This window comes from Neolamprologus multifasciatus, chromosome 11 (assembly GCF_963576455.1).
Source record: "Neolamprologus multifasciatus chromosome 11, fNeoMul1.2, whole genome shotgun sequence".
Classification (NCBI taxonomy): domain Eukaryota; kingdom Metazoa; phylum Chordata; class Actinopteri; order Cichliformes; family Cichlidae; genus Neolamprologus; species Neolamprologus multifasciatus.
Window position 1 is genome coordinate 21670383 of NC_140449.1, and position 23308 is coordinate 21693690.

The 23308-nt window shown below is 41.0% G+C and overlaps 2 protein-coding genes and 1 long non-coding RNA gene across 5 annotated transcripts; 1 reads left to right on the plus strand and 2 right to left on the minus strand.

Moving 5' to 3' along the window:
* Nucleotides 1-1049: 1049 nt before the first annotated feature.
* LOC146508377 (membrane-bound acylglycerophosphatidylinositol O-acyltransferase mboat7-like) lies at nt 1050-9591 on the minus strand. 3 transcript variants are annotated; one of them, XM_085177473.1, is made up of 5 exons: nt 9458-9591; nt 8128-8207; nt 7019-7148; nt 6646-6772; nt 1050-6548 (listed from the first exon to the last, which is right to left on the minus strand). In XM_085177473.1, the coding sequence occupies exons 2-5, from the start codon at nt 8201-8203 to the stop codon at nt 6384-6386; spliced, it is 498 nt and encodes a 165-aa protein (XP_085033599.1). In that variant the 5' UTR covers nt 8204-8207; nt 9458-9591; the 3' UTR covers nt 1050-6383. The 3 variants fall into 3 exon arrangements, with proteins under 3 accessions (XP_085033599.1, XP_085033601.1, XP_085033600.1); XM_085177475.1 differs by having other exon boundaries at nt 8128-8271; nt 9458-9574; XM_085177474.1 differs by having other exon boundaries at nt 8128-8210; nt 9458-9563.
* A 634-nt stretch (nt 9592-10225) lies between these two features.
* LOC146508378 (uncharacterized) lies at nt 10226-11041 on the plus strand. The gene is made up of 2 exons (XR_014876871.1): nt 10226-10611; nt 10736-11041. It is a non-coding gene; the product is annotated as an uncharacterized LOC146508378 (long non-coding RNA).
* A 9836-nt stretch (nt 11042-20877) lies between these two features.
* Nucleotides 20878-23269, minus strand: rps9 (ribosomal protein S9). The gene is made up of 5 exons (XM_085177472.1): nt 23134-23269; nt 22295-22407; nt 22063-22185; nt 21689-21875; nt 20878-21136 (listed from the first exon to the last, which is right to left on the minus strand). Exons 2-5 carry the CDS (start codon nt 22389-22391, stop codon nt 20959-20961), a joined length of 585 nt encoding a protein of 194 aa, XP_085033598.1. The 5' UTR covers nt 22392-22407; nt 23134-23269; the 3' UTR covers nt 20878-20958.
* Nucleotides 23270-23308: the final 39 nt, after the last annotated feature.

Sequence of the window (23308 nt, forward strand, 5' to 3'; positions counted from 1 at the left end):
AGAAGCTGTAGAGTATTTTTTTTTTCAGAAATTAAAAGTACAGTAATTACAATATGCAGTGGTGTGTAGGATATTGAAAATAAAAACAAACCCACAGCTTTGTGTGGTGCTGAAGGTTAAAACCTCTACTGGGAACTTTTGATTGCTATCAGGAACACCCCCCCCCCCCCCAAAAAAAAAAACAAAAAACAAAAACAAAACAAAAAAAACAAACAAAAAAACATAACTCAGCAAACTGACCTGCTCTTAACTGTGGTCATTCTTACTGTCATTTAATATCTTTGTTTATTTTCTTTATTTGTTTTTTGGACAAGTGGAATTACAAAAATCTATTGAATCATATTTACTTTGGTGAACAGAAAAAAAGAAATATACCGTTTGGGGTCACTTTTCATGATCTGGAACTTTAGTTTTGAATATTCAACTCAGAATTTTCTGCTTTTCATTGTATTCAGTGACTGAAAATATTATGAAAACACTGAGAAGACAAATCATTAACAGCTGTCAGATGGTGTGGCTGTCTTAGTTCTCTTTCTGTTGTAGAACTGACTCAGTTCTTCTGACCAGTTCATGTCTGAGGTTCAGACCACGAAGAACGTAATGAACCTGAAGTATGATGTACGATCCTCCGACCCACCAGAGAATTGCTCCCAATTACCCTAGTAATTAATGACTTTATCATTATTATTATTATTATTATTATTATGTTTTTACAGGATTTCAACAGTTGAAAGAATTTGATGAGAATCAACTGAAGTAACATTGAGTAACTTATTTATTTGACAGGTGTTGTTCAACACACCCATTTACAACACAGCTGTGAAGATCTGGTGGGCTACAGGGCTCAGGTAAGACGCAGATCCATCCAAACAAAAACTGACATAAAATATCAGGTTATTTCTGAGCACCTGAAGGTTATGGCGTTAAAATTTCTCCTTTTATTTTTAGATTGCAATAATGATGGACTTCAGCAGGAAAACAAAATCTCATCACACATCACTGCTAGTATATTCTTCACAGAACATAAAATAAAATGCAAAACATTTTAGATGGTTGGTCTTTACACACAGGCAAGGCCAAAAAAATAAAAAATCACCCTCAACAGATGTTTCACAAAAACGGGTCCACTGGAACCCACTTCCACATAAGGTGCACCTTATCTGATAGAATAGGAAGCATCAATTACATAGTAGCTATTCCCATAATTAAGACATCAACTATGAGTGTTCACAAAATCTCCTTACCCATTTTTCATGCGTGCCATGTTGTCTGCACACCCGACAGTTCAATAAACCCTGTGTTGATTACAGATTGTTATTTATGTCCTGAAACAAATGGCAGTTGCATTAGATAACTACAGAGCACTTTATAAGCCAACCTGCTTCTTTAATGAGCATTATGGCTCATTAAAGAAGCAGAAGCTCATCAGTGTTCACTGACAGTATTCCCATTAAAGGTATTGCATGACTCAGTGTCTTTCGAACCTCTATGTCCTGTGGATGTCAAATGATATAAATGGTCTAAACATACAGCGTATGTTGGCGGCAACGTGGATGATGTGGATGTGCCCGCCCACTGCTGCGCCGGCTAAAGAGACACGACATACAAAAGCAACATGGACACATGGGAGACGAGAAACAGAACCATGAATACTATTAAATCACAGGACACAAATTAAACCAGATTCACACAGTCCAAAAGATAAACCCTGGATCACTTGACCAAGGGCCATGACACTATCACACAAAATTTAAAACTGTTCTTTTAAGTAAATAAACAAAGCAGTAGGGAATTTTTAAATATTTGTTTTCTTTATTTTTGATTTGCTGCTAAATACACTTTTGTTGTTTTTTTTTATATTTGCAGCTTTTTGTGCTCCCTATCAAGTGAACCCCTCACCTGAAAAAATGTAAATAAAATTACATTTTAAATTATAAACCCCAACAATCAAATGATCCCCTATGAACAAGCACTAGGCAACGGTGGCCAGGAAAAACTCCCTTTTACAGGAAGAAACCTGAGGCAGAACCAGGTTCAAGGAGGGGCAGTCATCTACCATGACTGGTTGGGGGGTGAGGGGCAAAATAAAACTTAAAGGAGAGCACGGCATAGTTATCGGAGGTTGGTATGGTTGGTGGACCGTGGTTGGAAAGCAGGGGAGGTGGACACACCTGAGCGCCAATCTGCAATCATTCCTTGCTGGTTTAAAGGCTGAACTAGGTCCTGCTGTGTTGTTGTTGTTACTGTGTGTGGCTGTGAGCTGCAAAGCTGCAGCTATCTGTAGTGGTAAACCTGTAGTAATAAAAGTAGATGATGAAAAACATGAGTACATGGTCAGGTCTGTCGTGCGTCTTTCACAAGATTATAAACAGGGGTGCACATAAGTGGTCCGCAGGTGCGCATGCGCTGTCAAAATAAAAGACGCGCACCAGATAAGAAGTTGCAACATTTGCATACATAAGATTTTCTGGAGGCCTTTTATATAAAAGGCACTGTTTTACATCACATATTCTGCACCACATCTCTGTGCGTTCATCATTTGTTTGAAGCCAGCTCACCTCCTGCAACAACTTTTCTGAGAATACGCGCTTCGGACTCCTTCTGAAATTTCTTTGGAGGTGGAGGAACACCAAAGTAATTGCTTAAAGGAGCTTGCTTCTTCGACATCTTTGAGCGTTCTAAACAAATGTCCGTCCTCCTCCAGAAAATCTTGTGTACACAAACGCGCGTTGCAACTTCTTATCTGGTGCGCGTCTTTTATTTTGACAGCGCATGCGCACCTGCAGACCGCTTATGTGCACCCCTGATTATAAACACAATGCCACAGGGAGCAGCTGGGTCATTCACGTCAGGTGAACATCTTTGAGAAGACCCAGAAAGCTGCAGGAACAATAAGGGCCGCTGTGGCAAGACCTAAACCTACTTTAAGTAGGCATTTGGCACCACGATGCCACATACCAGTACCCTGAACCTCATCTTGAGGTGGTTGAGCAACAGGAGTCTCAAGTCCCTCGGGTTCAGTAGCATTTTTGGTTTTTGAACGCTGTAATTCTTCCACTTGACACTGAATATTTTTCAAAGCTTTCTCGAGATTCGCAATCCGTTTCTTTAGTTCATTTCTCTCACTTTCACCCTTGGACAGCTGAACAACAATCCTGTTGTTCTGCTCAAGGAGAAACGTTAGCTTTTTTTGTTGAAGTTCACGCAGCTTCTCATATTCGGGTTCGGCAGCATTTTGGATTAATAAACGATATAAACCTTCCACTTGGCTATTAAGATTTTCTATAGCTTTCCCAAAATTCTCTGAAGCTTTCTGAAGATTTGCATTCTCTGCCTTTTGTTCATTTTTCTCGCTTTCAACCTTGGACAGCTGAGCAACAATGGTGTTGTTCTGTTCAAGGAGAAACTGTTGGTTTTCCTCAAGTTCATACACATCATGCTGAAGTGCTCCAATCTGCAATGTTATCTTTACGGGCACCCCCTCTATCTCGCTTATGCTAATTTTCTTTTTGGGCTCCATGCCCTGGGCTGTTCCTCTCTCCCCTGAGTTGGGCGGTCCTTCCTCTCTCGTTTCTCTGTGAGACACTGAATTGCTGGACGGTTCCTGTGACATTTCTATAAAAGTTTCATGCAAAAAACAAAACAAAATCGTTAACTGAATAATTTCAATGTTAAACTATTCTCTTTCCCAAGGATTCCTGGCTTGCAAAAACAACTAGCTGTTTCTTAAAATACTGAGTTAAAGAAACTGGGGTCTATTTAAAGATTTTTCTGGCAGCGAACGTGACATCAGCCGTGACATCAGCTCTTTGATCCTTTGATTCGATCAAAGGAGGACTTTGAGGTTTTACTATATTCCGACAGAAGACCCGTGTGTGACGTCATTCACCCCGCTTGTTCTGCGCTCACAGACAGGACAGACAGCGCTTAGCAACGCGCCTAATGATGTTTAAAAGATCCCGAAGCGATTGAAAATGTGACGTCATTCAAGGGTAAAACCGCAAAGAATTCTGGGAACTCGTGGCAAGAGGTACTAGCGCACGCAGGCTTTCAATTGAAATCAGTTACACAGCAATAAAAAGAAACACAAAAAACTGTCAAGAAGCTGTTGTATTATTAACTGCAATAGCCGGTCGCATGACAGCCATGAAGCCGACGGGTAAAGAGATCGTTTTTTTTTTTTATCGGATTATGTCGTTGAAGAGAAATTATTCGAGCCATGTTTCCGAAGTAAAAAGAGGCGACAGATGGCCTGGATTGCAGCCATTCAAAGACCAAATATAACGTCCCAGAACACTCCAGCTCACAGGTTAGTCTGCTCCAAGCATTTCATATAGGTTACAAGCAAGTCTGGCGCTGAACAGAAATTGTGGCGCTATGCTATCACTAATTGCCCAGTACGTTTACAGCATACAATATTATTGTCACTGCTACATTTCTGTAATGCGAACCAGAAATTATTTCCACTACTAATTAATTACCGTTGAGCTCAAAGGTCCTATTAATAAACGGTTAACGAATGTGTATTTATGAAGACGATTTGTGAGACTGGTAAACTTATGATACATACGATGGTCTTTCGTTCTACACGGTGCATTTCATGGTCCTGTACCCATCCGTCGGTAAACTGTACCTGGGCTTGTTGCAGTGACCTGAAGTTACTGAACTTCATGAGTGTATGCACTCACTCAAGAACCGTATAATTATAAATATGAGCGTGGTGAAAGTTGGGCAGCACGCTAACATATTTTGTCCACTCTGTGTGCTCGTAAGGGTCTAACCCTTTCACTCCTTTGATTTTTTCCTCGTATCTTTTCTTTGCCTTTTCATCAAGTCTGTCTTTGTACGGACCGGCATTGTTCTCCTTCGTTTTGTACATAACCTTTTTGGGGGGGCAAAGAAAAAGCAAGAAGGTATTGGAACCGGAGAATGAACGTTTTGCGTGCTGCAAATGCTTGCATTTGATGCGGTACTTGGATTGTTTTGCCACGAGTTACCGGCATGCAATGCGCGAAAGTCATGTGGTCTGTCAATCTCTAGAAATTTCCCTCGTAATGACCATAGCTGGACTGGCCATCGGCCCACCTGGCAAGGTGATTTTTTGTTTTTAAGGACTGATTTTTTGTTGTTGTTGTTTTTGTACTGGTGTAAACAATGAAAGGTGGTGGATTGGCCAGATGCTGGCCAATGTGTAAAATAACTCAGTTGTTTGGTGGTGGCTATGGCAGAGCTCCCAGAGGGCCAGCAAGTGGATGACGGAAAGTGGAGGCATTAGGAGGAGAGACCCGAGGCCGCAGGTCCAAGTGTCAGGTGAACTGAACTTCAGATAAAAAGTTATGACCTGGAGTCTATCTGGGTCAGATATAAACCAAGTTTAGGTGTAGTTTATTTTCGTTGGGCTGACTTTTTACAGTCAGTTACAATAACTCGTACTGCGTACTAGCTAGCATGACAGAGTTTCTATACAGCTGGGTGGGTGCTATAATGTTACTGATAGTGAACTTTATTTTATTCACAAGGTTAGTTAGTAGAGAAAAACAGAATCGTCTCGTATTCAGAGAAAATATTACTCAATATTTCGTATTGAGCTGAATATGAACACAGTTTGTCCCGGACTTCAGCTACAATGAAAAAGACACAAAGCTGGAGTTATTCTGTGTCTTTATGCTGTCAGCTGCCTCTTCTTCTCTCATTCTCTCCCCCTCCCTCTCCTGTTGCTACTTCAATCATGAAACTGATCAATGATCAGCTGATCGGCTTTTCTCTCGTGTTTGTTTATCGCCCACTTTGCGCCAGAAAGAAGAAACCAGGGGATGTCGCACTAAACAACAGCAGCACGTTTAAGCTTGATCAGCTGTTGTTAGAATGTATTTAATATTACTTTCTAGTATCAGCTGATGTTTGCTGGAGCCACAGCTGTAAACGCTGCTCGTCATGATGTCAGTTTGGATATCCTGGTGAGAGGGAAACATGAAGATGAAACCAGGAGATGTCCTTACTGAATCATCAGAGCTGAACAGGTGATGGAGAAACAGGTTTACCTTTTAGGTGACATGAATGAGTTGAAGGGAAGTTATGAACTGTTTCTGAGAGACAAATAACACCAGCATCCTTTTCTATGTAGCTGACAGCTGGTAACTGTGCAGGGGCGGGTCTAGCAAAGCTTTGTCAGGGGGGCCAGGTAGGGCATTAACAGGGAATCTTACAACCAAAAAGAAAGCATGGACTCACAATATTGGACAAGTAGCAGAAAGTGAGACAAAGAGAGACAACAGTTAAAATTCATGCAAAAGCAAATGAACACCAACACTTAATTACAATTTACAGCTAAAAACAGTTCATGTAAGATCAGAATTTCCTTTTTTCTGAACATTTAAGACAAGTTATTTACCCGTCATTATACCGACATAACAGTAACTATATGACAAAATGTCGTAGATGGAAGGCTCCTGCGACAGACCGCCAACGACGGGGGACTTTGCAAAGGAGCTCACGTCCTTCTTCTTCTCCACGTGGAAGCTGCGCACCTCATTGGCCAGACTCACCATCTACATTAACAGTAAGATAAGGATGCATGCATTTGAAATACACTGCAGTATAATTTTAAACTGATCTCTCCACTTGAGTGTTTTTAACTTTCCATACCTTGAGTGTGAGAAGTAGCTGGACGGCGTTGGCGAAAGGTGTTGGTGATGGCAGACCAACCTTAGTGACCAGGCGGAAGAAGAGGAGGTAGAGAAAGGTCCAGCTGAGGCTCAGCGCTGGGGCGTGCCTTGTAAACAGACATATATAGTTAGGAGTGAGACTACATGTACATGGAGTCCTGTGGCGTGCTGTGATCTTCACTTTCTGGCTGAAATTAAAGCTTACAGGTTTTTATTTCTATTTATTTTTTTTAACCATTTCTACACTCTAGATCAGCTACTATATTTGAGAAATTTACAGGTGAATTCACAGACAACAGTTTGTGTGATACAAAGTAAAATAAGTCTGAAATGCATGGATGTTCATTCCTCACCTCCAACTGCTCTTGATAATAATCCATGTTCCGATCACGGTCACCAGGGAGTGGAGTGTGTGGATGTGGCAGGTGGCGATAGTGATGGACAGGCCGAGAAGAAGAGCTGCACCCTGCTTCACAGGTGGACCTGAAGTGACAGAAAAATTGCAGAGTGGAAGCCACCTACAAGTGTCTACTGTGGGGCAGGAAAAGTGCCTGACACAGCATGAAAAATATAATGTTACATAAGTCTGTTTCTTCCCACCCACTGCTGTCAGCCCCTGTTGATAAAAGGTGGAGAAATGTAATTTTTTTTTTTTGCAAATTAAAAATAAAAATAAAATCATCAGCTAATTAGTGACAACCTTTAAAGAGAAAAAAATATAAACATGAGCATTTTTTGTGATTTCCATGTGTTTATCCTGAATATGTGGTCGTTTTTTCACATATTCAAGCTAAGGTAAAGGTTGCCTTTGGGGCAAACATAATTTATTGATTGGAGGAGACGTGAAAGTCTCTTCACTTTTTTATTCAACTTATACTGATTGATCAATATCCTTGCAGATAAATGGTCTACAAATTTAACTGATCACACACCAGCAGTGTAAAGCAGACTCTGCAGCAGAATACAACCAAAAATAAAATAATTAAAATGGTTTCTGCAGCACCAGCTGAATGCATACGATTTCCTGTTACAAAGTGACACACACTGCTGTGCTGCTGTAACTTCAGTGCTGTTTGTTAACTTGGACTTTTGGTGTGACTTTGAATCCAGTCTTCAAAGGACTGACTCCCCCCCCCACTGAAGATTTTCATCTTCATGATTTTATTCATCAAGATCCGATGCGCCAATATTTTTTTCCGAGCACTTACAGAGCACTGAAAATCAACATAATTCATCCCGTTTTAACCCTTTACTAACCAAGTATCATGTATGCAATCTGGACTTATTTGAATAATTACAACTCTCAAAGTAAGACTTTTTTTCCCTTTTGCATTTAAATAGTAAATTATGGTTGTGTCAGTTTTTCATCTCATAGTATAACAATCACCAGCAAGCAGCATTAGATAAAAATAAATATATAAATTATGTATGAATGTGTTCATAATTTGATCGAAATACTCACTGAGGTACCGGAAGAGGAACCCAACAGGGATGGAAGCAGCAATGACTCCCAGGTACACCAGCTCATCAGAAGACATTGCTCTGCTGACACACACACACACACACACACACACACACACACACACACACAATGATCAGATCCAAACTAATGCAGAAAACCACACACACACACACACACACTTTTATAATGCAACCCACATGCAAAGTAAAGCATGAGAGAAACACTCCATGCAAATACTCAGAAATAAAGTTTGTGTGCTGAGAGTGAGGGATATTTCTAAGGGGCGCCACAGTGCGGTGAATTACACAAACAGACCACTGAGGCCAGAGTGGTTAGCAACAGGAAGTCTAAACAAGTGTTGTTTAGCTGTAGATGCAGGTGTAGGAAAGGAGCCTAAAGTACACAATAAATACTACAACCTCCTCTAAACACCATTTTAAGGACAGATTTATTTTCTGCATTTTAGTAACAACACATCACTTGTGCTTGTGTAAAATTATCTCGCCAGCAATTATTAGGTTTGCTGAATTTGAACTTCAGCGGTTGTGGTGCCATATGCACTGGTATACTTTGTGTCAGCTCAAAATGTAATCCTAACAGCCCTTCTAGTCTCCTATAGTTTATATCGAAATTCAGTACAGTAATAGTTTATCCATTTGAACAAAAATGAATAGTTACAAACATTGAGCCCGCACTTATGCAGCCTGAATGCCTGAATCTTTATATCCCAGCTTTTTCATTTTTTATATACTTTTTATATTCTCCACAAATGTGCTGCACAGGAACACAATAGGGTCTAAAATAATAATAATGATAAAAAGCCATTTTAACATCATCTGTACACGTCCGCGAACCCTTGTGAGAACACAAGAGTAGTCTGTAACACCCCTCACATGGTTAGAAAAAAAAAAGAAAATCTGCTCCATGTGAAGGAGAAATTATCCATGTTAAGGTAACGTCCGGTGACAAGACAAGACAAGAAGAGCCCCTTGTGCAAGAGCGCACTTCTCTTTTTATTAGTGTGGTAACCACTGTTGATTATATTCCGGGGTTAAAACGTGGCTGCTGTCAGTTACCATCAGTATGCACACCTTCAACAAGATAGGTGCAGTGTTAGTGAGTAGTAACAGCACTGTGTGTGCGGTGCTGCTTTACTGAATAAACTGGGTTAAAAACACAAGATTACGCATAAAACCCACGTAACAGGAGCTTAAGCCATGGCTCCACAACCGTTAACAGGCAGGAAGGAGACAGAAAGCAAAACTATCAGTCCACATTAATGTTTCATATCGGATTGAACACCGTTAGAGCAGTAGACATTGTTACTTACATTTATACAGCGGGATACCTGTCCGTTTGAAGACTGGTAACACACCTAACTAGCCATTCACACTTTAACACCGGATCAGTTTTCACTTCCTGGTTGACGAGCGATGCGTCAGAGATGGATTGTACCATTTTTTTAAATTATATTTTAAATTATATTATTTTATTAGAGACAGAAAAGAGAAAATGGAAGAAGACGGGGAATAAACAGCCTCGACTGGGGACTCGAACCTGCACCTTTACAGTCAGCCTTTTCAACAACTGAGCTAAACAAGCGCTCGGATTGTACCATTACCACTTTAACGGCAGGGGTGTGGATTGGATGTCAGTCTAAAACGCGATTCATTTCCATATTATCTGCATTTAACGCTGTGGCTCACTGTATTTTACTAAAAACTGTCGAGCAATGGACGTGAACCTTGGAATATATATTTTTATACCTTAGTTAATGGTTGTCATGTCCAAATTGTCCAAATAGACTTTGAAACATTAAAAGAAGCTGTAGAGTATTTTTTTTTTCAGAAATTAAAAGTACAGTAATTACAATATGCAGTGGTGTGTAGGATATTGAAAATAAAAACAAACCCACAGCTTTGTGTGGTGCTGAAGGTTAAAACCTCTACTGGGAACTTTTGATTGCTATCAGGAACACCCCCCCCCCCAAAAAAAAAAAAAAAACAAAAAACAAAAACAAAACAAAAAAAACAAACAAAAAAACATAACTCAGCAAACTGACCTGCTCTTAACTGTGGTCATTCTTACTGTCATTTAATATCTTTGTTTATTTTCTTTATTTGTTTTTTGGACAAGTGGAATTACAAAAATCTATTGAATCATATTTACTTTGGTGAACAGAAAAAAAGAAATATACCGTTTGGGGTCACTTTTCATGATCTGGAACTTTAGTTTTGAATATTCAACTCAGAATTTTCTGCTTTTCATTGTATTCAGTGACTGAAAATATTATGAAAACACTGAGAAGACAAATCATTAACAGCTGTCAGATGGTGTGGCTGTCTTAGTTCTCTTTCTGTTGTAGAACTGACTCAGTTCTTCTGACCAGTTCATGTCTGAGGTTCAGACCACGAAGAACGTAATGAACCTGAAGTATGATGTACGATCCTCCGACCCACCAGAGAATTGCTCCCAATTACCCTAGTAATTAATGACTTTATCATTATTATTATTATTATTATTATTATGTTTTTACAGGATTTCAACAGTTGAAAGAATTTGATGAGAATCAACTGAAGTAACATTGAGTAACTTATTTATTTGACAGGTGTTGTTCAACACACCCATTTACAACACAGCTGTGAAGATCTGGTGGGCTACAGGGCTCAGGTAAGACGCAGATCCATCCAAACAAAAACTGACATAAAATATCAGGTTATTTCTGAGCACCTGAAGGTTATGGCGTTAAAATTTCTCCTTTTATTTTTAGATTGCAATAATGATGGACTTCAGCAGGAAAACAAAATCTCATCACACATCACTGCTAGTATATTCTTCACAGAACATAAAATAAAATGCAAAACATTTTAGATGGTTGGTCTTTACACACAGGCAAGGCCAAAAAAAATAAAAATCACCCTCAACAGATGTTTCACAAAAACGGGTCCACTGGAACCCACTTCCACATAAGGTGCACCTTATCTGATAGAATAGGAAGCATCAATTACATAGTAGCTATTCCCATAATTAAGACATCAACTATGAGTGTTCACAAAATCTCCTTACCCATTTTTCATGCGTGCCATGTTGTCTGCACACCCGACAGTTCAATAAACCCTGTGTTGATTACAGATTGTTATTTATGTCCTGAAACAAATGGCAGTTGCATTAGATAACTACAGAGCACTTTATAAGCCAACCTGCTTCTTTAATGAGCATTATGGCTCATTAAAGAAGCAGAAGCTCATCAGTGTTCACTGACAGTATTCCCATTAAAGGTATTGCATGACTCAGTGTCTTTCGAACCTCTATGTCCTGTGGATGTCAAATGATATAAATGGTCTAAACATACAGCGTATGTTGGCGGCAACGTGGATGATGTGGATGTGCCCGCCCACTGCTGCGCCGGCTAAAGAGACACGACATACAAAAGCAACATGGACACATGGGAGACGAGAAACAGAACCATGAATACTATTAAATCACAGGACACAAATTAAACCAGATTCACACAGTCCAAAAGATAAACCCTGGATCACTTGACCAAGGGCCATGACACTATCACACAAAATTTAAAACTGTTCTTTTAAGTAAATAAACAAAGCAGTAGGGAATTTTTAAATATTTGTTTTCTTTATTTTTGATTTGCTGCTAAATACACTTTTGTTGTTTTTTTTTATATTTGCAGCTTTTTGTGCTCCCTATCAAGTGAACCCCTCACCTGAAAAAATGTAAATAAAATTACATTTTAAATTATAAACCCCAACAATCAAATGATCCCCTATGAACAAGCACTAGGCAACGGTGGCCAGGAAAAACTCCCTTTTACAGGAAGAAACCTGAGGCAGAACCAGGTTCAAGGAGGGGCAGTCATCTACCATGACCGGTTGGGGGGTGAGGGGCAAAATAAAACTTAAAGGAGAGCACGGCATAGTTATCGGAGGTTGGTATGGTTGGTGGACCGTGGTTGGAAAGCAGGGGAGGTGGACACACCTGAGCGCCAATCTGCAATCATTCCTTGCTGGTTTAAAGGCTGAACTAGGTCCTGCTGTGTTGTTGTTGTTACTGTGTGTGGCTGTGAGCTGCAAAGCTGCAGCTATCTGTAGTGGTAAACCTGTAGTAATAAAAGTAGATGATGAAAAACATGAGTACATGGTCAGGTCTGTCGTGCGTCTTTCACAAGATTATAAACAGGGGTGCACATAAGTGGTCCGCAGGTGCGCATGCGCTGTCAAAATAAAAGACGCGCACCAGATAAGAAGTTGCAACATTTGCATACATAAGATTTTCTGGAGGCCTTTTATATAAAAGGCACTGTTTTACATCACATATTCTGCACCACATCTCTGTGCGTTCATCATTTGTTTGAAGCCAGCTCACCTCCTGCAACAACTTTTCTGAGAATACGCGCTTCGGACTCCTTCTGAAATTTCTTTGGAGGTGGAGGAACACCAAAGTAATTGCTTAAAGGAGCTTGCTTCTTCGACATCTTTGAGCGTTCTAAACAAATGTCCGTCCTCCTCCAGAAAATCTTGTGTACACAAACGCGCGTTGCAACTTCTTATCTGGTGCGCGTCTTTTATTTTGACAGCGCATGCGCACCTGCAGACCGCTTATGTGCACCCCTGATTATAAACACAATGCCACAGGGAGCAGCTGGGTCATTCACGTCAGGTGAACATCTTTGAGAAGACCCAGAAAGCTGCAGGAACAATAAGGGCCGCTGTGGCAAGACCTAAACCTACTTTAAGTAGGCATTTGGCACCACGATGCCACATACCAGTACCCTGAACCTCATCTTGAGGTGGTTGAGCAACAGGAGTCTCAAGTCCCTCGGGTTCAGTAGCATTTTTGGTTTTTGAACGCTGTAATTCTTCCACTTGACACTGAATATTTTTCAAAGCTTTCTCGAGATTCGCAATCCGTTTCTTTAGTTCATTTCTCTCACTTTCACCCTTGGACAGCTGAACAACAATCCTGTTGTTCTGCTCAAGGAGAAACGTTAGCTTTTTTTGTTGAAGTTCACGCAGCTTCTCATATTCGGGTTCGGCAGCATTTTGGATTAATAAACGATATAAACCTTCCACTTGGCTATTAAGATTTTCTATAGCTTTCCCAAAATTCTCTGAAGCTTTCTGAAGATTTGCATTCTCTGCCTTTTGTTCATTTTTCTCGCTTTCAACCTTGGACAGCTGAGCAACAATGGTGTTGTTCTGTTCAAGGAGAAACTGTTGGTTTTCCTCAAGTTCATACACATCATGCTGAAGTGCTCCAATCTGCAATGTTATCTTTACGGGCACCCCCTCTATCTCGCTTATGCTAATTTTCTTTTTGGGCTCCATGCCCTGGGCTGTTCCTCTCTCCCCTGAGTTGGGCGGTCCTTCCTCTCTCGTTTCTCTGTGAGACACTGAATTGCTGGACGGTTCCTGTGACATTTCTATAAAAGTTTCATGCAAAAAACAAAACAAAATCGTTAACTGAATAATTTCAATGTTAAACTATTCTCTTTCCCAAGGATTCCTGGCTTGCAAAAACAACTAGCTGTTTCTTAAAATACTGAGTTAAAGAAACTGGGGTCTATTTAAAGATTTTTCTGGCAGCGAACGTGACATCAGCCGTGACATCAGCTCTTTGATCCTTTGATTCGATCAAAGGAGGACTTTGAGGTTTTACTATATTCCGACAGAAGACCCGTGTGTGACGTCATTCACCCCGCTTGTTCTGCGCTCACAGACAGGACAGACAGCGCTTAGCAACGCGCCTAATGATGTTTAAAAGATCCCGAAGCGATTGAAAATGTGACGTCATTCAAGGGTAAAACCGCAAAGAATTCTGGGAACTCGTGGCAAGAGGTACTAGCGCACGCAGGTTTTCAATTGAAATCAGTTACACAGCAATAAAAAGAAACACAAAAAACTGTCAAGAAGCTGTTGTATTATTAACTGCAATAGCCGGTCGCATGACAGCCATGAAGCCGACGGGTAAAGAGATCGTTTTTTTTTTTATCGGATTATGTCGTTGAAGAGAAATTATTCGAGCCATGTTTCCGAAGTAAAAAGAGGCGACAGATGGCCTGGATTGCAGCCATTCAAAGACCAAATATAACGTCCCAGAACACTCCAGCTCACAGGTTAGTCTGCTCCAAGCATTTCATATAGGTTACAAGCAAGTCTGGCGCTGAACAGAAATTGTGGCGCTATGCTATCACTAATTGCCCAGTACGTTTACAGCATACAATATTATTGTCACTGCTACATTTCTGTAATGCGAACCAGAAATTATTTCCACTACTAATTAATTACCGTTGAGCTCAAAGGTCCTATTAATAAACGGTTAACGAATGTGTATTTATGAAGACGATTTGTGAGACTGGTAAACTTATGATACATACGATGGTCTTTCGTTCTACACGGTGCATTTCATGGTCCTGTACCCATCCGTCGGTAAACTGTACCTGGGCTTGTTGCAGTGACCTGAAGTTACTGAACTTCATGAGTGTATGCACTCACTCAAGAACCGTATAATTATAAATATGAGCGTGGTGAAAGTTGGGCAGCACGCTAACATATTTTGTCCACTCTGTGTGCTCGTAAGGGTCTAACCCTTTCACTCCTTTGATTTTTTCCTCGTATCTTTTCTTTGCCTTTTCATCAAGTCTGTCTTTGTACGGACCGGCATTGTTCTCCTTCGTTTTGTACATAACCTTTTTGGGGGGGCAAAGAAAAAGCAAGAAGGTATTGCAACCGGAGAATGAACGTTTTGCGTGCTGCAAATGCTTGCATTTGATGCGGTACTTGGATTGTTTTGCCACGAGTTACCGGCATGCAATGCGCGAAAGTCATGTGGTCTGTCAATCTCTAGAAATTTCCCTCGTAATGACCATAGCTGGACTGGCCATCGGCCCACCTGGCAAGGTGATTTTTTGTTTTTAAGGACTGATTTTTTGTTGTTGTTGTTTTTGTACTGGTGTAAACAATGAAAGGTGGTGGATTGGCCAGATGCTGGCCAATGTGTAAAATAACTCAGTTGTTTGGTGGTGGCTATGGCAGAGCTCCCAGAGGGCCAGCAAGTGGATGACGGAAAGTGGAGGCATTAGGAGGAGAGACCCGAGGCCGCAGGTCCAAGTGTCAGGTGAACTGAACTTCAGATAAAAAGTTATGACCTGGAGTCTATCTGGGTCAGATATAAACCAAGTTTAGGTGTAGTTTATTTTCGTTGGGCTGACTTTTTACAGTCAGTTACAATAACTCGTACTGCGTACTAGCTAGCATGACAGAGTTTCTATACAGCTGGGTGGGTGCTATAATGTTACTGATAGTGAACTTTATTTTATTCACAAGGTTAGTTAGTAGAGAAAAACAGAATCGTCTCGTATTCAGAGAAAATATTACTCAATATTTCGTATTGAGCTGAATATGAACACAGTTTGTCCCGGACTTCAGCTACAATGAAAAAGACACAAAGCTGGAGTTATTCTGTGTCTTTATGCTGTCAGCTGCCTCTTCTTCTCTCATTCTCTCCCCCTCCCTCTCCTGTTGCTACTTCAATCATGAAACTGATCAATGATCAGCTGATCGGCTTTTCTCTCGTGTTTGTTTATCGCCCACTTTGCGCCAGAAAGAAGAAACCAGGGGATGTCGCACTAAACAACAGCAGCACGTTTAAGCTTGATCAGCTGTTGTTAGAATGTATTTAATATTACTTTCTAGTATCAGCTGATGTTTGCTGGAGCCACAGCTGTAAACGCTGCTCGTCATGATGTCAGTTTGGATATCCTGGTGAGAGGGAAACATGAAGATGAAACCAGGAGATGTCCTTACTGAATCATCAGAGCTGAACAGGTGATGGAGAAACAGGTTTACCTTTTAGGTGACATGAATGAGTTGAAGGGAAGTTATGAACTGTTTCTGAGAGACAAATAACACCAGCATCCTTTTCTATGTAGCTGACAGCTGGTAACTGTGCAGGGGCGGGTCTAGCAAAGCTTTGTCAGGGGGGCCAGGTAGGGCATTAACAGGGAATCTTACAACCAAAAAGAAAGCATGGACTCACAATATTGGACAAGTAGCAGAAAGTGAGACAAAGAGAGACAACAGTTAAAATTCATGCAAAAGCAAATGAACACCAACACTTAATTACAATTTACAGCTAAAAACAGTTCATGTAAGATCAGAATTTCCTTTTTTCTGAACATTTAAGACAAGTTATTTACCCGTCATTATACCGACATAACAGTAACTATATGACAAAATGTCGTAGATGGAAGGCTCCTGCGACAGACCGCCAACGACGGGGGACTTTGCAAAGGAGCTCACGTCCTTCTTCTTCTCCACGTGGAAGCTGCGCACCTCATTGGCCAGACTCACCATCTACATTAACAGTAAGATAAGGATGCATGCATTTGAAATACACTGCAGTATAATTTTAAACTGATCTCTCCACTTGAGTGTTTTTAACTTTCCATACCTTGAGTGTGAGAAGTAGCTGGACGGCGTTGGCGAAAGGTGTTGGTGATGGCAGACCAACCTTAGTGACCAGGCGGAAGAAGAGGAGGTAGAGAAAGGTCCAGCTGAGGCTCAGCGCTGGGGCGTGCCTTGTAAACAGACATATATAGTTAGGAGTGAGACTACATGTACATGGAGTCCTGTTGCGTGCTGTGATCTTCACTTTCTGGCTGAAATTAAAGCTTACAGGTTTTTATTTCTATTTATTTTTTTTAACCATTTCTACACTCTAGATCAGCTACTATATTTGAGAAATTTACAGGTGAATTCACAGACAACAGTTTGTGTGATACAAAGTAAAATAAGTCTGAAATGCATGGATGTGTCAGGGGGGCCAGGTAGGGCATTAACAGGGAATCTTACAACCAAAGTTTTCATCTGATGTAAAATGTATAGAAATCATACATATACTAACAAGACAGTGTACATCACTGTTACAACAGCGTTTGTTTTCATTCAAAGGCTTTATGGCTTTTCCTATAATACCTGGTGGGCCGGTCTCTAGTCAAAATGCCCTGGCCGATTTTATGTTTCTTTAAGCAAGTTCTTCATGACTGAGCCAAGTGTCCTCTTTTTTGGAAATCAAAATATGGTCACCCTACTTTAGATGCCACTAAAAGCGAAAACATTTAAAGCAGGGGTCCCCAATCCCAGTCCACAAGGGCCGGTGTCCCTGCAGGTTTTAGATCTCACCCTGGGTCAACACACCTGAATCACATAATTAGTTCATTACCAGGCCTCTGGAGCACTTCAAGAGGTCATTTAGCCATTTATATCAGCTGTGAGGAGCAAGCACACATCTAAAACCTGCAGGGACACCGGCCCTTGCGGATTGGCATTGGGGACCCCTGATTTAAAGTGTTGACTTTTTAAAAATGAAACCTTAATAAAATATATGCGAGACATGGTGCCCGAACATATAGTTTGAACCTCGGTAAGCCAGTTTTCTTTATCACGATATCAGTCTGTGACATTATTGTGGAGAAATTTTGATCCACTCTTCTATACTCCACAATATTGCTTCAGTTCACCAAGGGCCTATACAGTTTGAGATGTAGCCATCAGGTGTTTTGCCGTTTTCTCCGAACATTGCACCATTTGGCGTTGGGATAAATTTGCTGGGAAATCCTCTCCTGAGAGGTGTAGCATTTTGTTAACACACACCTGAGTGCTCTATGCTGACGCTCAGTCATATATCAGTATATCAGGCCCGGGATAAAGACTATATATGTTCTGTTTTTAATTATTAGTCTCTTCTAAGTCTAAAAAGGGAAACCCTTCTTAAACGGGAAGAGTAGTGGCGGTACCAAGGAAATATAAAATATAGGGTTCTAAAATATAATTTATTTCACATAAAAACCGTCGAGCTGCTCAGACCCTCCCGACATAGTCCTTAAGCCTGTGACGTACCGCCGCTGCCACCCGACGTCTCTCCCCAAAGCGTTTCTCCCCATCCACAAATCAGTGGAAGTGTGGAAGGTGTTTTAACAAAAGTTTTCTGAGATGTGACCAGAGGGAAGAAAACTATTTAGAAATTGTGGAAAAGTTTGAAGTCGGTATGTATGTATGACCCATGGCTATTGAGCGCTGAGAGTCAGAAGCCTTTGTCACATAAGCAAGAATGAAAAAGAAACACTGAAAGTAGTAAGAAGGGTGGGGAACAAGTCCACTGTATGTGATCTGTTTCAGCGAGGGAGTTCATGTTAACATTTAACATGCTAACTGAGCAAGAGGAACTGACCTGAAAGATAGGATCATCGCCAACCTGGAAACTTGGACCCTCGGTAGCCGGTTACCAAGATTATGTGAAGTAATCTTGTAGAAGTAACCACCACCCTCTGAGGGTCTACTAGAGGAGGTCAATACAGCACTACAGACAATCGAGGAATCCAGTATGGAGGCACTAATCATGGCAACACAGAAACAAGCTCTAAGTACAAGATCCACAGAGGCTGGGGTCTATCACACCAGGCAAGACCCCAGGTGCAGGCTGTGTTAAGATGCCTCTGAGATAATCCAGCACATAACAGGAGGGTGTAAGATGCTAGCAGGCAGGGCATACATGTAAAGCTATAACCAAGTGGTCAGCGTAGTACACAGGACCATCTGTGGAGTGTATGGCCTGGAAGTGCTGAGGTCAAAATGGGTGGTCAAGAATGACTGAGCTAAGATTCTGTGGGACTCCTAGAAACAGACGGACAAAATGTTGGAGGCTAACCAATCGGACATAGTGGTGGTAGACAAGTGAAGCAGATCCCAGGAACAACACCTGAGATCTCTGTCCAGAAGACTGCAGTCTTAGGAGCAGCTAAGATTCTGTGCAGGACCCGCAAGCTCCTGAGCTTGAAGGATAGATCAAATATATATTTAAAACTTGCTATATAAGGCTTTGATAGATGCCTTAGTGAGACGTTGGATGTCTACAAGACTGAGTCAACTGCTTTTAAAATAAAGTTGTGTTTTTACTGTATTACCTGTACTGCGTTTCTTAAATCTGGCCCCTGACATATTCCCTTCACGAAATAATAATTAATAAAAACTAAAACTAATAGAAACTGAACTAAAATGAAACATTTTCAAAGAAAAAATAAAAGCTAAACTGAAATGAGAAACTAACTCACTCACTCACTCACTCACAAAAAGTCTAGAGAAAATAAAACTCATTTATTACAAATACAGACGTCCTGTATAAGAAGGGCCACCGTCGACCCCACCTGCTGAGGAGACTGAGGTCCTTTGGAGTCTGCTGGACTCTGTTAAGAACATTCTATGATACTCTGGTAGCATCTGCCTTTTTCTTTGCAGTGGCCTGCTGAGGGAGCGGATGCACGGACAGGGACAGGAGCAGGATTGACAAACTGGTGCAGAGGTCTAGCTCTGTGCTGGGATGTGCTCTGGAGTCTGTGGAGGCGGCGAGAGGAGGATGTTAGTAAAGCTGACATCCATCATGAACAACCCACATCACCCTCTGCATGAGTCTGTGAGTGTGCTGAGCAGCTCCTTTAGTGAGAGACTGAAATACCCTTGCTGCAGGAAGGAGCACTTTCACAGATCATTCATCCCAACAGCAACTCCTCAATCACAATGTCATGAGTCACTGGACATTGTTGACATCCACGGTCACACTTCATGCATGTGTATCATCCATATGTATATTTATTGTGTACGTGTGTGTGCGTGTACATGTTTATACTTATATATATTCATTACTTACATAGTAATAGTAGTGGTAGAATAGTTAAATTTGTGTCTTGCATATTTCCACAACTCTCTATCCATAATCACATACTGTGTATGCTACTGTTGGATATAGTGTTTAATCTTACTTATTTCGTATTTGTTTGTATTTTTTGTACTTTTCTTCTGCCATCTGTACCTGAGCTGAGGTAACACAAATTTCCTCACCATAGGATCATTAAAGTCTGATGTTAAGATTACAAAACTATAAGACCTATGACCTTGAGCTTGTCATCCACAGGCCTAGTTTGAGTTTTCAATCCTATAGAGATGACACAAAGCTTTACAGCTCTTTAACCTCAGTAACAATCTTAAACTCAACTTCCTGTTTCCATGTTGCTAAATATGAATAAGAGTGAAGTAATAGTTGTCAGCTTAATCTGGCATCTAGCACACTGACAGCTACATACCTGAGCTCTATGTCTATAACGCTGTATAGTTAAAATATTTTTCAAACCTCAGTATAAATGAGCATGTCAGTTCAGGTGTCAAGTTTTGTTTCACACAGTTAAAGAGATTTAGTAAAATTAGCTCAAACGAAAAGAAATCTAGAGTCAGTACATACTATTGAATCTCATACACTATCTTGATTGAAAAATCCAGCAGCCACACTTTCTACTAAACCCCCAAAATGTATTATTCCTATTTAACCTAGAATTTATTTTAAGATTTTTTGTCACTGACTTTTCACACTTGCATAGAAGTATACCCCTGTTAGTAACCACGCGATCTTCAGCTGAGGCTCAGCTAACCAGTCTACAGGTCCACATGAACAGATACAACTTTTAGGGATTTTCTTCTCTGGATGATACAAAAACACTAGATTGTTTCTGAAATGTGCTATATGAATACATTTTAATCACCATGATACAACATGTCAGCTGTATCCTGTAATATTACGTATTCTTCTATTTAATGTCCTTATTTGACTCTTTGTGTACAGCACTTTGCTACCATTTGAGTAAAGCTCTTAAACTTAAGTTTGCATAGAGTGCATAGAGTCAGTTACTTTTTTTTGGATAAACCAAACATTTTATTGAGAATTGTCACAACAGAAGGTATCAAGAAACACTCCTGTACAACATCCTTCTTAATCCTCCTCCTCATCGTCAGCTCCTCCAGCTCCACCCTGGCCCTTCTTGGCGTTCTTTCTCTTGACGCGGCCTGGGCGTCCACCGCCGTACGGAGACCTCAGGGAGAAGTCGATGTGCTTCTGGCTGTCCAGGCGAACCACAAAAGAGGGGATGTTCACCACCTGCTTGCGCACACTGCCAAGACAGACAATAAAAGGAGGACTTTAGAAAATGTTGATGCATCTTCCAGTTGCACTTAAGAGTCATCTTTGCAGTTTAAAAGCTGAAAAAGCACAAGGTTTCTGGGTGGAAAAAGTGTGAATCTTTAATATTTGACATGTATAATTTACTGCAGGCTTCATTGACGAGGAATTCTTGACACCACAGGAAATCTGAACTTATGACTTAAATCATCAGCCTGAGTACTTCATATCCAATGCTGTAGTGAATACTACAATTGCCCGAGGTGCAATCCCCCATACCTTACCTGACGGCCACAACACCGTGGCACTGTCTGCGCCCTCGGCGGCAGGATTGGCTCTGGGCAATGTCTACTGACAAGGTATACGGTTTTGATACCGAATTGACCTTGATGAAAATCTTAACTGTTGTCAACAGGGTGTGTTACAGGTTGGTGGTCCTCTGATGGAAGAGGAAGCATTGACAGGTTCTCATGAGTCCATCCAAAAAAACAAAACGAAACAAAAAACGAACCACTGAGCCTGTTAAGTGTTGCTTTGAGCTTACCGAATGTGCCTCTGGCGGATAAGGACACGAGCGTGGTGGATGCTCTTGGCAAGTCCAAGCTTGAAGACCTGTGTCTGAAGCCTCCTCTCCAAGAAATCCTCGACCTTCAGGCCCAGGATATAATCGAGCTTCATCTTACCCTCATCGAGCACACCAATTCTCACCAGACGCCTGAGCAAAGCGTTACCTGGAAAACCACACATATACACAAAAGGTCATTTAAACATACAACCACAGAGACGTGTTCAAAAATCTATGCAGAGCAGGAATATTGGCCTCATTGACGAGGAATTCGTGACACCATGGTGAAGTCTGACACTTTATATATTTAAATCATCGGCCAACACAAACAAGCTTTAACTCATCCTACCCACCTTCAAACAGACGCTTTGGGTCCTTCTCATCCAGAGTGAGCAGCTCTCTGGCAGCCTTGCGGATCTTGGCAAGGGTGAACTTGACCCTCCACACCTCACGCTTGTTCCTCAGCCCATACTCGCCTTAAAGGGAGATGAAACGCCGTAATCAGGTTAGTATAGCTCATTAAAGGGTATACCTTGAAATATATATATATATATATGGACGGAAGTTATGAAAATGAAAACATACCAATGAGTTTCAACTCCTGGTCGAGACGGGACTTCTCAAAGGGGCGGCGGGGGGTGACATACGTCTTACGACAAACCCAGCTTCTGGCAACGGGCATGATGGCTTATAAGTGCCTGCAAAACCAAGAAATTACAATGAGGGGGACGCTACATATAAGATTTATACCATTTTACACTTTTAATAGGTTATTCAAGTTTGACATGTTATTTGAATCTTGTGCACAGAAGACATTTTAAAGGCAAACATTATACATGTTCAGCAATAACTCAAGTTACAATTTACAACTAAGACGATCAAGTCAACCTCAAAAAGTAGAGTCAGTTCAATTAAGCCAAATAGGCTCTCCATCTGTCAGTCTAGTTCGTTTTTCAAAGCATTTACTGAATAATTAAAAAAAGACATTAACTTTTTACCAGGCTAAAGGGTCCTACAACTGTCACTATTACTTCCATGCTTCAACTCTATCGGTCAGATCTGCCACACGATCGTATGGTTTATGAAGACAAGGGTAATGTGTAAGGACCGAATTGACTAGAAACACTGATACATCGGATATGCTTCATTAAATGTTTCTGAAACTACAATAAATCGCGTATAAACGTTTAACAGACCGGGCATCCGTAGGACTAGGCCGCAGCTACACCGCACCACGTTGTTTAATGTTAGCAGCTAGCATTAGCTTAGCCGCTTTTCGTTTAAAAACGCGTTAAAAAAACACATGCAGGTCTTCAATCGACACAGGCATGAGTTTAGTTTCATGTCCTATGACTGTTTCTCAACGTGGAGGTCCAAATACACTAAGTTTGTATTGCTGGTAAGGATGAGGATGGTAACCGTACCTGTCTCGCTCAGGCTCGCGCAGTAAAGAGGAAGTTAAAGGAAGTCCATAATCATTTATAGGGCCTACGAGCACACTACATATCCCATGATGCCTCTCACCGTCCAAACGGAAGTCGGGCCCGCTGGGTTTGTCGCTCTCTGTTGGTCAAAGCGAAGAGCACAACCTGAACACAT